General features: G+C 47.9%; 1 protein-coding gene and 1 long non-coding RNA gene across 2 annotated transcripts in view; one reads left to right on the top strand and one right to left on the bottom strand.

Annotated features, from left to right (window-relative positions):
- The first annotated feature begins 5,208 nt into the window (after positions 1-5,208).
- LGALSL (galectin like) lies at positions 5,209-10,028 on the top strand. The gene is made up of 5 exons (XM_050894567.1): positions 5,209-5,271; positions 5,424-5,495; positions 5,636-5,724; positions 6,215-6,392; positions 9,103-10,028. The coding sequence occupies exons 1-5, from the start codon at positions 5,239-5,241 to the stop codon at positions 9,244-9,246; spliced, it is 516 nt and encodes a 171-aa protein (XP_050750524.1). The 5' UTR covers positions 5,209-5,238; the 3' UTR covers positions 9,247-10,028.
- Positions 9,073-13,911, bottom strand: part of LOC127014918 (uncharacterized) — a 25,473-nt gene continuing 20,634 nt past the window's right edge. Inside the window, exon 3 of the long non-coding RNA XR_007766244.1 lies at positions 9,073-9,405. This is a non-coding gene — a long non-coding RNA (uncharacterized LOC127014918). The remainder of the gene's footprint in view (positions 9,406-13,911) is intronic.

The following is a 13,911-nucleotide window of genomic DNA, read 5'->3' as shown; positions in this document are numbered from 1 at the left end:
TCTGCAGGTCTCCCTGGGCCACTGCGATGAGGATTACAAGTGCATCTTTTCTGTTTCTGAAATGCAAAGGTCACCTTTTCTTAGGGGACAGGGAGAAAGGGGATAAACAGCAGTCACTAATATTTTAAAATGTACATAGAAAGAAGACCTTTTGACATGCTAATACTTATGGGTAAAAGACCTTTAGCAGTCTTCTTCCACATCCTCTGGTAGATGTGATGCAGGCATGATGCATTATGGTCATGAATCTCCACCTTTAAAATCATGAGGTTGGACTGAAAATCACAAGATTTTTAAATATATGTATACAACGGTCCTTTTATTTGCCACTAGATTTCAGTTGTTAGGAAAGTAGCCAAATTCTCAAATTGCTAGACACTGCCTCTTTAAAAAAAAAAAAAAAAAAGCTTGAATAAAATAAAAGCCAGGTATTCGTGAAATGAAAAGGAACTCAAGACTGAAACTGAAAGACAAAAGAACCAACATTATGAGAGTCACGATAAAATTGTTGAGATATGATAATACCAAAGAAGTCCCAAATAAGACACAGCAGGAAAGACCAGCCTCTGATGCATTTGGACATCGATTCTCTGTAGAAAGAACTGGAAGCGCTGAAAGATCCTGAACAGGAACAGCCTTCAACCAGCAAGTAATGCCTAATCTGATATGCCTTTATGTACCTGCCCTTGGTTCCTGGTACAGACTCCAGTAAACAATCTGCAAGACAAATATTTCTGATACGCACGTGCTCTGCACCAGACGTGCAGCAGTTCTGTGTGCAACCAAATGACTCACTCATCAGGACCATCTCCTTAAGCACCAGTTTACACAATCTCTGTTACTGAGAGCCCCAGAAAACTGACTTCTCCACTGGATTCATGCACAGCCAGAGCTTGAACCCCTAAGGGCAAGACTCAGACCAGAATAATTCAGAGGGCAACAAGAAGCAAGAAAGCCACGTGAAATAAATGTCAAGAGGGGGGTGCTGCTCCTGGCCCTGGATTCCCTCCTCCGTCCATGAAAATGTGACAGCGCTAGGCTGTGAAAGCGCACAGGTGTGCTAAACACCCTCCCCGCACTGTCCGTACTGATAAATGTCACTTGTTTTTCCCACGGGTGAGCGTGGGAAGGCAGGCTGATGAACATTTCCACAGGTACATGGCACCCCACGCTTTAGACTTGGTACGCAGTGCCAGGGGAATCCATCCTCAGGACGCTTTGAAGCCACACAGCAAGAGGGCAAGTACCACATCTCCCACTCTGCTCTCCAGCCCCTTGCGACACCTCTCCCAAGCCCTGCCTTGGGCACCCGCCCAGGGCAAATTTATGCAAGGTTGGGTTTGGTCTCCCAGACCTCTGCCTAAGGATTTGCAGTGGCAAAGCTACAAAGGTCAAAAAAACCCAACCAACCCAAATAATTGTTTATCAGCACTGCAGTTTTACTACTGTGGAATTCCTCTGAACTATTACACATTTGGCTCCAACCACTGAATCAAACTTATTCCCAGACTTTCTCCTTTATTGTATTACTCAGCTTTTTCCAAGTCTTACAAAAACCAGGACTTCGGTGCCTTGCCACCCAGAAACCAAAGGCAGCTTCCATGAAACCAGCAAACACCTCCCATCTTCTCACCAACATCATTAAAAAGGCAAAACAAACCAGAGAGGTTGTACAAGTCAGCCTATAAATCCAGGCGTGAGGAGAGCAATGTCAGTGGTAATGGGGCAAGAAAGGCAGGGTAATTATACCACACCAAAATTGCGATCGTGCTGCATTCCTTTCCAGTGAAGGCCGGCTAAGAATTAGATACACCTTTTTAAATCATCAAAGGGAGTGGCTGCAAGATACAAGGTGCTGGGATTAAGATGAAGTTCTGGGTTTGCCAGTTCTCGGCAATGGCTTTGGTGGCTGGGCTCGGCATGTCATTAACTGTTCCCAAACGGTGTTCACACCATGCCACTTCTTTTTAATCTTTACACAATTCTCAGTATTTCAAGAGTCCCAGGCTCCCACTGAGCAAAGGGCTGTACAAACCCAGGAATGGAAGACAATACCTATCCACAAGGGTTTTTGTACTTGGTCAAGCAGTCAAGTTCAGTAACTTGTACCTCAGCATTATTTCAGTGGAGCACAAATATTTATCATGTTGCTCCAGCTACTACCACGAGGTCTGCAAGTTCAGGCCCTCAAGCACGAAACCTCAAGAGCTTCCCTGTCGAGAAGGCTGGTACACATACTGAACAGGGCCCATTTTATGCAGATGATTTTAACAAGGACTGCATGGGTGAGGGAACAGATTTGGCTCAGACTTCTCCCTTTTTCAGAAGAACAAGTGCAGGACCTTAGATGGCAGGACTCACCCTGCAGCCCTTTGCAGAGGGGAACCTGCTGGGAAGCTGGGTCTCGAGGAAGCTCCTCTGTGGGTGGGAGGCACAGTGCTGCCCAGAAACGCAACCCTGCTCCACAGATCGCTGGGCAGTGCAGAAGTAGGTAGTCCTCTTCTGCCGGAGAATGCCTCCCTAGGAGAAACCACAGGAGCAGCCACCACACAGGCAGGACAGCGGCACACAGAGGCAAAGCTCCTGCTCTGGCTGCCTCACCTCGTTTGTGGTGCAAACAGGATTCTCAATGTCCTCCTGGGCTGTTATGGGGTGAGAGGAAAACGTGGCACAGAAACAGAAAGGCACAGACCACCAGTGCCTTGAAAACACGGGAATGTCCTCCTGCATCATAACTTCATACTGCAGGTTGTTCCAGTCAATCTTTCCATGGCCAACAAAACAAATGTTGCATTTGTGCTAGTTTTCGGAAAACATGCCAAAAAGACAAACATAAGTCAAAGCAGCTAGCCAAATGGCCAAGTCTTGCTATTTAATTATTTTGAAATGAAAAAGTTCAATTAAAACCAGCTACAAAACAAAGACATAATGATGACCTCTCTCCTCACAAGAATTCTTGCTTTGGCACAAACAACTGGCTGGCCTGATTTTATGTCCAATAAATTTAATCTTATCCAATAAAGTGGCTCCCTGTACAGCAGAAGAAAAGACGAGGTGTTCTGAAAAGAGCTCTTTGGGCATCATGTAACACTGTACCGCAAAATAAAAATAAAAAGCTTAGGGCGATTTCTGTTCTGTCTTAGGCCAACAGAAAAAAAAGCATAATGCAGCTGGCATCGGCATTGGTGAGGTGAGCACCACACGGGAGCTGACAAAACCATCAAGCTAACTCCAGTTCCAGTTTGTGGTGAACTTGTGAACGCGCTCAACTCACCACTCAAAAGCCAACTGTTTCTAATGTGCGGTGGTTTCATGTTACTGCACGGTTTATGAATTCAGTCTCCTGGCAGTATTTGAGGAAGGTGCTTTTCCACGTGGTGACGGCTGACACCCAATGTTTTGGCATGAAGAAAACAGTCCAGTGGTTTTCCCATGGCGAGACCTGGGCCACAGGGATGCCCGCTGCCTTCGTATCCAGCTGTGCTGGTTCAAGTGAAGAAGTCATGACTTCAGTACGTGACTTCCAGCAGAGCTGTATGCACAAACATAAGCTTCTATGAGCCGTTTCCAGCAGGGCATCCAGAGATGAAAACATCCCCAAATTAGTGGGCACTACTGAAAAAGTAACCAAGCGTCTAAACACTTGCACAATCTCTACTTACTTTCAGTAGCTCTTGATTTCTCAAATGGCATCACCTACCGATTGCAAGCGTTTCCCAATGGACACGCACCGTCACACTGAAACCCTAAATACTGTGGTGACTTAGCTTCTTCCACTCCACTTTACTCAACGTGAGTAATTAATCCTCACAGTGCCTCAGAGAAGGAAGGACAGCGACATTCACCAACCCAGCCCAATGTGCAGGTAAGAGGCACGAAAAGCCAAGTGACCCGTGCAAGGTCGTGCAAAAAGCAGGCCAAGCCCAGTCGCTGTGTCACATTGCTAAAGAGATGTTCACGCTACCAAATCCCAGTAGTGAGGAAGTGAGAAGAAAGCATTCCTCAATTCCGCCCCCCCCAGGACCCTAAACTCATCAACAGGATCATTACAGCATGCTTGCCGGGACAAGTCACTCTTGCTGTGGTAAAGGCGAGGGATTCCTGGCATTGCATGGCAGCCGTGAGCAGGGCTGGCGGCCTCGGTCAGAGCTTGGCCGTGCTCTCAGCAGAGCGGGACACCCACAGACATCGCCACGTTGCATAACTACGGACACTGCATGTAAATAAGAGCTCCCGCTCTGTAACGAGCAATCGACAGCCGACCGACTTATGCAATTACCGTGTCTCATTAGGAGGTTGGCGGGGAGGATTTCAAAGGAGCTGCTGCCTGACTTGGCCGAGAGGCTGCAATTTGCCCAGCAGCACGCTCAGCAGCCACCTGCTGCGGCAGGCCGTGCCACCCTCCGGCGGGAGATGTGCCCCACCAAAGCAGCCGCTCGGGGACTCGACCCCCCGAGGGTCCACGCTGTGGGGCAGGGCATGCCGGCACGGAGGGCAGCGGGGTGACGGTTCATTTGGGGGGGGGGGGGGGGGGAAGCCATCTCTCCACCTCTGGAGAAGGGGAGTTACCCAAGACGCCCGGCTCGGCCTCTTCGCCGGGGTGTCCAAGCTCAGAAATAAAGGTGCTCCCTGAAATAAGGGGCGCGGGGCTCTTGTGGCCGCTCTTCAGCCCCTCTCCAAGCAATCATCACCTGCAGGCCCCAGGTGAGGAGGCCCGGGCCCCCGCCAGCCCGGAGGCCGGCCAGGCCCTGCCAGCGCCCACCACCGCCACCCCCTCCCCTGCTCCAGCCGCCTCCACTCAGCGGGGCCGCGGCCCGAGAGCGGCCAGGCCCGCCGGGCCCGGGGTCTCCCCGCTCAGGACCGGACACCGCGGCCCTTCCAGCCGGGCCCCGCCGCGGGGCAGGCTGCAGAGCGGAGGAAGCGGCAGCAGCCCCCGCCCTGCCCGGCTCCCCCCCGGGCCAGGGGCTGGGCTCCCCGCCGGGCGAGGCAGAGCCAGCCAGCCAGCCAGCCAGCCAGCCAGCCACCTCCCCTCCTCCTCCTCCTCCTCCTCCTCTTCCTCCTCCTACTCCTCCTCCTCGCCTTCCTACTTCTGCACCGGCGCCGCTCGCGCTCCGGCTCCACCGCTGCCCCTCAGCCACCGGGGCCGCCACACAGCCCCCCTTTCCTCCCTCCCTCTCCCCCGCCCCCGCCGGTCCCCCTCCGCCCCGTCCCCAGCGCCGCCGCCGCCGCTTCCACAAGATGGCGGGGACCGTAGCTGAGCGGGACGCGCTGGTGAGTGCCGCTTTGCCCCCTCCCCGGGGCTCCGGGACGGGGCTGGGGGGGGGCGGGCAGGGCAGGGCAGGCCCCCCACGACGGGCACTTGCGGGGGGGGCCGGGAGGGGCTCCGCCTGCCCCTGCCTCAGCGCTCTCCTTTTTACCTGCAGAAAATAGAGGACGGGCATTTAAACAACTCCCTGGGATCCCCGGTGCAAACTGATGTGTACTTCCCTCGCCTGGTAAATCACCTTTATTTGGGATTTTTGGGGGTTTATTTATATTTTTTTTAACCCCTTTACCCCCCCCCCCCCCGGCTGCACAACGGCGGCCGCTGGTGATGCCGAGTGACCCTCGCCACCCTCCCCCCTGTCCTTTCCAGATCGTCCCCTTCTGTGGGCACATCAAAGGAGGAATGAGGCCGGGAAAGAAGATCTTAGTTATGGGCATAGTGGACCTCAACCCCGAGAGGTAACACCCGGGCAGGGCTGCCCGCCCCGGGGGCGCTGGGCCCGGGGAGGGGGCGAGGGGGGGAGGCCACACGCGCGCACACACACAAACACGCATACACATGGATCCCTCCTTTCTGGAGAGGGATTATTTTTATCATTTTAAATATAGCATGCTGATTTCTCCTTTGACCCATAGAGGGGGCATTTCTTTAAGGGATCCTGTTTCCCAACATTTCACTTGGGAGTAAAGGAGCATATAGAGCATATATATATACGTATATATACACATATATGCACAACACACATGCACACACACATATATATATATGCTATAACCATGTTCTTGTCCCTGCTGAGCTTTCGGAGCATTCCTGGAACGAGCTGAGCTATCACCCCCCCGTGCCGCTATACCATCAATGGCTTTAATAAGCTGAGAAATGAGACTGGCGGCATTTGGGGCTTATTTGCTTGTTTCTGGCTGATTGAGAGCCGTTCTGTTTGTGTTGCAGCTTTGGCATCAGTCTAACTTGCGGGGAGTCGGAAGATCCTCCTGCAGATGTAGCTATTGAACTGAAAGCCGTGTTTACAGACAGACAGTTTGTCAGAAACTCTTGTGTAGCCGGAGAATGGGGGGAAGAGCAATCATCTATTCCTTACTTTCCGTTTATACCGGACCAGCCTTTTAGGGTGAGTACCAGGATGACAGAGGCATGCTCCGTGTCTGATGAAGTGTAATATGATCAGAGTCGCAGCAGAACCTGACTTGCCTCTCATGAAATCACAGCATAGCCCACACTTCTCCGGTTGAGACACCGGTTGCCGGATTGTTTGTATCGATCAGAAGTTGCACGGAGATCCCGCTGCGGCGTGCAACTGCAGGCAGTTCAGATGGGGCTGTGAACACCTCACCGGGGTGCTATGACAAGTCGGAGGTTGTAATACGGTGTGATGAAGTGCATTTCCTGAGCTTATTTTTATAGCTATAAATTAAAAAGTACCTCTATGTTATTAGTGCATTACAGGTTATTACTGGAGAACGTAAATACTCTGGGACTGCCGTATGTTTTGATGGTTTTTTTAATGGACATAGTGTTTGCAATTTAGTGCAGCTAATAAGGATCTTGTTCATCCTTTGTCTCCAGGGATGTTAGGCTGAGGTTGACCGTAGCCCTTCGTGTTAGCAGATTAAACAGCTAAGCAATAGTGGTATTCTTTTCTGAACCCTGGGATTAGATCTCCTGTCAAATTTAAGTCTGTAGTCACTTGAAAATGGTGTACGTGGAAATGCTGTGGTGCAAGGGATGGACTGGATTGACCTAGAAGCAGATTCCCATGTGTAGTGTTTATGGTTACGTGAAGATGTCTTTGCAAATCAGGACTAACAAAGTATGCAGCTGCAGAGGGCCGCTTCTCTCTCAGCGGCTTCACAACGTTGAGAAAAAAAGGCTGCATGCCTTCTCCATCGGCTGACCCAGAAAAACCCTCCTCCTCCTCCCCACCCCTCTTATGAAACCTCGCTGGCCCCTCTGCTAAATGCCAATGCTCTGACCAGCTGCCAAACTCTCTTAATCCTTCTTGCCCCCAAGATAATCTCCCCCAACCCCAAAAGCTCACCGTCTCCCCAGATGCTTGGGCTTTGAGAGGGTGTTTGTGACTGGGTTTGCTGCAAATTGGTTGCGCTCTACTTGCTTCTGCAAACTCTCCCATCAGAACCGGCAACACCCTTTGGTGCATGTGGGAAATGCACTTGAAAGGGCTTGGAGGCTTGGTCCTGCTCTGGCTGAGAGGGTTATACTACCTGCTGCAGTGGGTGGTGGCTGGGCCCTCAGACAAGCCAGACAAATTACCCAGAGCATGTTTTGTGGGTCTCCCACTAATGACAGTTGATGTTAGAGGACAGCAATACTGCACGTTTGGCATGAGATGCTGTAGAAAGGGAGTTGTTCTTTTTTTGGTTTTTTTTTCCCCTCCTTTTTTCCCAAATGCACAAATGGAATTCAGGCTCCCAATTGACTTTGTACCTTTGATGGTCTCCCTCTCAGGGAGTAAACTAGACTATTAAGGGTTCTTGCCAATTACTTGTGATCCAGTCCAATTATCGTCCTGGTGTGGCCCAGGGTGATCTGAAAAAATGGATCGTAAGCAGTGCTGAGGCTAACCATATCTTTTACATAACAAGGCCTAAGGCTGGATGCACCTGCTGCAGTGACACAGGAGCTACGCGGCAGCATGGGTGCTTCCCTGTTACGTGGTGCGCTACCAGGTCCCCAGGAGCTTAAGCTCTCCTGGACTGTCTGCTGCCACTTCTCCCAGTGCAACGTGCCCTAAGTCAGTTGAGCTTTGGCTCAGTCAGTTTGTCACTGGCCCCGTTCCCATTTTTATACGCTGTAATAGCAGCAGAGTCAAGTGTCTGGAAGCAGCACTTCACTCCAGACTACCAGCCTCTTGAAATGACCCAGGATTTACATGCGGCTTCCCTGCAGATTTTCTTCTTAGCCTGTCCGGACCTGGAGGTCTCCAAGGGCCTGTACGAAAAGCACGCGTTCTGTGCCCTCATATCCCTGCTTCCTGCCGGGGCAGCTCCAGCGAAGCTTAACTACAGGGCACCCTCTCCAGCCACCCCTAACATCAGGAATCTCCCAACCTGTCCAAGCTTGTTCAGCTCCAGGCTTTGTTGCTCTTCCAGAGCATTTCTGCAGGGCTTTAAGGAGGAGGGATGAGCTGTGTCCCTCCCTGATCCTGTTTGTGCCTCATGCGACCTGTCTAGCTGAATTCAAGCCATCCTGCACCGCGTTTCCCTCGCTGCAGCCCCGGTATGGAGTCTAGTCCAACAAGGAGTCCTGGGCTGTCTGCAGCCACAATAGTGAAGGCTTTCTAGTTTTGCAGCAGCTCTGTGAGTATGTGTGGGAGGGGAGGGCAAACCTATCCCTCCTCTCGTGTTCGCTCCCTTCCAGTAAATTAATGGAAGCGTGGAAAGCATTGCAGAGGGAACTGCCCCCTCATTCTGCAGCAAAAAAAATTCTGTAGCAAGGAATGCAAGACTTGGGTTGGAGATACAGTTTCTTCCCCTGTAATTAGCAGTTTGAGTCTGTTTCTGGCATTATTCCAAGGGGCGAAACCTCCCTGATGCCAGTGGGACTGGGTTCCAGAGTCCTTCCCGCCACGACAGTGTGAGATTGGATTAACGTCCCTGTGAAGTAAGAGCAGATCCATCATAGTGTAACTGGTGTCATGGGGGCAAACTGGTCTCAGCCCTGGCCGTTATGTGGCACATAAGTAGCAAAATGTGCAACTGCACTAACAGTACTTAAAGGCCAATGGAATGCTCGTTGTATTCTGTGAAATAACTTCCCAGTTACACTGTGAACAACGTACTTCATAATTTTATTTTTTACAGGTTGAGATACTTTGCGAGCATCCCCGTTTTAGAATATTTGTGGATGGACATCAGCTCTTTGATTTTTACCACCGTATTGAAACACTGTCAGCAATTGACACGATAAAGATAAATGGAGATCTTCAGCTTACAAAACTTGGCTGAGCTTGTTAGGACTGCAGATTCCAAACCGGCTCAGGTGCCATCGTCCGTTGGGAGAAGTGACAGCCGGCTCTGGACACAGCTATGGTAGGAAGGCTGCCCCGTTCCTTTTCCGCATGCAGTTCTTCACTCCTGTGCCGATGAACCGGGCTGTTGTTTATCCTAATGAAGAACACTGTTGGTTAATAGACATTGAGCCGTTTTTCTTGGATCAAAATAGCCCACCTGTGCTGGATAATCATATTGGAATGGATTCAGAAAGACTTGCAGTCTTGTTTCAAATCTCACAGAAAGGCAATTTCTGAAATGCAGCGCTAAAACTGGTTACTGAACAGCAGTGACAACAAAAAAAAGTTTTTCTTTTGCAAATATTGTTTCTGCACTGAAGTGGAGTAGTGTAGCACAACATAGGGCCACGTGCTGACGTCCTTACCCGGGGCCTGAGCCTGGTTCCATGGAAATCAATGGCAAAACTCCCACTCACTTTATCGGGGTACAATCAAACTGTCTAGTCCTTAGTCAAGCACAATTCCCGCTGATTTCTATGGGATTTTTGCACACGCCTGGGGGCCAGCTCTTCCGCTGGTGTAAATCAGCATTACCTCCATGGCTTGCAATGGAATTTTGCTCATTGCTCCCAGCCGCTGATTTGGCCCAAGGACTGTGCAAAAACTGAATGAGGGTGTGAGGACACAGCCTGTATATTTTAGTCAGGGTATTTGCATAGAATGTAGATCGTTACGAGTTTTTGCACAATGTATTGTTAATACAATTTTTAAAGCTTATCTGTAGTTTATTTATTTATACTCATTGTATGTATTATTAGTAAAAATGAACAATCTTACTGATGGTTAAGAACAGCAAAGTGTAAACATTTTGAATGTACAAAATGTCTTAGGTTCTTTGGGTAAACTTTACATATCATTCTTGAAAAATCATGTTTCCTATCAAACATTTAGTTACATTTTAATGGAGCCCTTTAGGCCCTGGGAAAATGTGGACATGGTAGTTGGTGGGGGTGGGGGTAACTGCATATTCACTAGAAACTGTTTTTCAGGGCTTACTAACTTTGCTGCACAGGATAGGTTTGAGTTAAAGTCGATCCATTTTAAAAACTTAAACAGCAAATTTGTAGGTTTAACTGTGCTTTTATAACCTGAGAAAAAGTTAAATTTGGCAGTCTCTTAGTTCAGAAAGAGAACCAGCCTCTTTCCAGGGGAGATGGGAGATTTTTTGCACTTGTTTGAGAACGTATTCGGCCTTTGATATGACAATTAAAACTTGTCTAGACAGCCAAGTTATTAATGCTTGAAAATCAGCTACTGCACATGAATAATAACAACTTTTCAAGTAGCTTTTTAAATAGTAGGTATAGCTGTATAAACACAGTCATTGCGCTACACTATAAATGAACACAGCCACTTTTCTTGACTTCTTTAGGACTAAATACACTTTTTTCCTTGGCTGCTCACAACAGACTGTAGCAGGTCTTTCTGAGTAGTTATGATATAAGCATATATTTAGGCAATTTTGAAAACATGTAATATAGGGACTTTCTAAGATACAGAATACAAAAACATCCTTTGTAGCACAGTATTTAAAAAAAAAAAAAGAGAGAGAGAAGAATCTCACACACAGAACTATGTTAAACCTGCAATAAAGCTGTGGTTTAAAGCAACCAGAACTGGAATATCCAAAGTTAAGGGTAGAATGCCAGTTGCAAAGCCTCATTTTGCGCTAATTTGGCCTGTAGTTAAGAAGCCTTAGACTGCAAGCTGAAATTCCAACTGTGGCTCTAGTCCAAAGCCTGTTGAGGTCAATCAGAGTCCTCTGAGCATAGAAGCCTGATTCTTATTTCATGCAAGTGCAAATCTCTTTGTAAAGCCAGGGGGGTGTTGCTGCTGCTGCTGCAGAGTTAAGAATCAGGCTGCCACCTCTAAAATACAAGTTAAAAATGGAAGTTTTAGCCTTAACATTGACATTCCCTGACTTTTCCTCCTTTTTCCAAATTGAGAGAGAACCTGTTATTTTCCATATGATCTTTTTATCTGGTGTGTGGCTTTTAAGTTGTACATCAGATTCTATTTGTACTCCAGATTGAATCTTGATATGAAATGTTCCTGTCTGGCTCTGTTTTTACTCTTTTACATGATACATGATGACTGTGTCATTTTCCATTGTATAAAGAATGCTGACAGTGTTTCGGAACAAAATATATTCTTAAAAATGATGATGATAATAAAAATCCAAGGGAAAGGTGCTTCTACATGAGGTGTTTGAATTTTTCTCCAGCTTGGAAATGCTCTATGGTTCCAAAGCAGATGCAGGCAGAATATGAATTCTGTTTGGAGAGATATTTAGCACCTTCCCTGCCTAGCACTTTCTCCAACTAGATAATGTAAAGCCAGGTTTGCTGATGCACTGCCATTGCCCGAGGCTGTCCTGCTAGTCCAGTGGGCCATAAGTAGGAGGCTGGAGAGAGTAAGTAGCACCATGACCCTACAGTAGCACAAAACCAAAAGGGATCTCCCTGACAGCGCACCAGTGGAGATTTCCCCTCCATGCCTTCACTGTAGCCCAGAAAAAGCAATTTGGCTGACTTGAATTTTCAGCTGCTTGGGATTCCTGGTAGGTTAGCACAGCCCTCAGACTTCTGCTATCCTGCACGGGCTCGGCACAGCACAGTACCTACACCAGGGATGCCGAGATGAACTCGATGCACCACCGTGTCGGTGGCGTCTCCGTCAGGAGCAAGGGCCCAGTGATACTGCCTTGCCTCTGTTCCCACCCGCTGCGCTGGGCACTCCCATTTGTTCCTGCTCCAGTAGTTTTCTGTCTCGGGAAAATGCTTTTTTGAACCTGATTCTGGTTTTGCCTTTGCATAACTCCACCAACCGCAGCGCCCACCACTTGATTCTGCCCTGTTGTGGTTTCTGAGCCAGGCTTCGAGGCAAGAAGGGCTGTGAACCCACTTCTGATGGGTTGTGGTTTGGCTGATTGCTCAGGAAAGGGCAGAAAGTTACAGTTAAGGCTTCCAAATCTATTTGTCTGTCTAACGCCAGTTTGGAAGCCTTTTTATTTTTCTTTTGCTCTTGGGCAGTACCAGGCTATGGCAGGCGAAAGAAGGATGATATCTGTGTAACCAAGGGCTGTTCCACGCATGCTTGGCTTACGTCGGCTGATCATGTTCAGAAGCAACTGCTGAACACTTCCATGTGCAGTGTAAGTCAGAGAAAACTGAGGCCTTAAATGTTTCTGTTCAGTTGGACTTTGAGCCAAATCCAAATGTTTAAGATGGGAGACTGTGCTGCATAATTTATATCTGAATTTTTTGGTCCCCACAATTCAGGGATTATTCAGATATTCATTTTGGATATAAGCACTACTAGACCTGAAATAAGACTGTTTCGAAATTGGGCCAGGTTTTCAAAATGTTTTTCAGTAGGGACAAGTAGTCTGTGAGCTTCTTGGAAGCTGCAATTCTTCAGGACTAAGTGAGTGTGTGAACCAACTTCTGAAATCTTATGCTAGAATTTATTAGCTGAATATTTCCGTGGTTTCCTCTGATGAATTCATTCTGAAATGAAAGAAGCCTTGAATGGGTAAGACCCATGTGGAGTGGAATCACTCTGACTTAGCATAGCTTTATTTTTTCCAAAGAGGAAAAAAACAACCAAAAAACAACAACCAAATCATTTAGTTATGTTTGGAATTGGCTGTGATAAAGCTGATTTAATTTTAAAAAAAATGAGGTTATTGCCTACTCAGAAAGAGCCTTGAAATACTTCAGTGTCATGTGAGGTAGTCTGTGTCTAAACATATTTCACATAAACACTTTTTCACAGCCAAGTTGTTAAAAATGTTAAAAAATACCTTCTTTTTGTGTCACAATTAGAAATGTTTGCCCCACCTTTAAAGAACATTTTGTACTAAATATTCATATGTTGTCTATGTGAACTTGCACTAACATATATTATATTCTCCCTCCCCTACTTGACTAGCTTGAGAAGAAATAGGCGTAATATTGCTAAACCGGTTGAATGTGACATCTGCTTGAGGCATAGCATCTTTCTCAAGGGCTGTTTTGAGTAAACAGCCTGAAAACCAAAGGGAGAGCCTGATTCACCATTCCACGGTGCCAGCTTTCCACCCCTGTCACTCTCCTGCTGTGAGGCTGAGACTGAAGCCCTGAGATTTTAATGTAAGGGAGCAGCACCGAGATTTTTATCTTCCAGGATTTAAAACTATTCACTGTGGAGGAAACAAGAACAGAGTAGCCACCGTGCTCTCAAGCTTGGTAGTAGGGTTGGGGTAACATGACGTGCTGTAGTCCTAGTGGAGCATGAGTTCAGAAGGAGGTAGTGGGCATTTCAGAGCCAGTCAAGGGCACAGGCTGTGGAGCTGCATGACAGTTTCCCAGGGATGGGCATTTGCCACATTGTTAGCTGCCACCTTCTGCAACCCCATACCAGGACACACAGCAAAAATAACAGCGCTGCTTACAAGTTTAGAAGGCATGAATGGGTTCATGTTCCTACTCGCCTTCTTTAAAAGAGGCTCCCAAATAAATAATAGGAAAATTTAGGAGTAGCCATGCCACTAAGGTATTTTTTTCCCCGCAGACATTCAAGCAGTGTATCTGATGTGGGGCTCATCTTGCCTCCCATC

This window comes from Gymnogyps californianus, chromosome 3 (genome assembly GCF_018139145.2).
Source record: "Gymnogyps californianus isolate 813 chromosome 3, ASM1813914v2, whole genome shotgun sequence".
NCBI lineage: Eukaryota > Metazoa > Chordata > Aves > Accipitriformes > Cathartidae > Gymnogyps > Gymnogyps californianus.
Note: the sequence above shows the minus strand (reverse complement) of the source record. Positions and strands in the feature narration are given on the sequence as shown.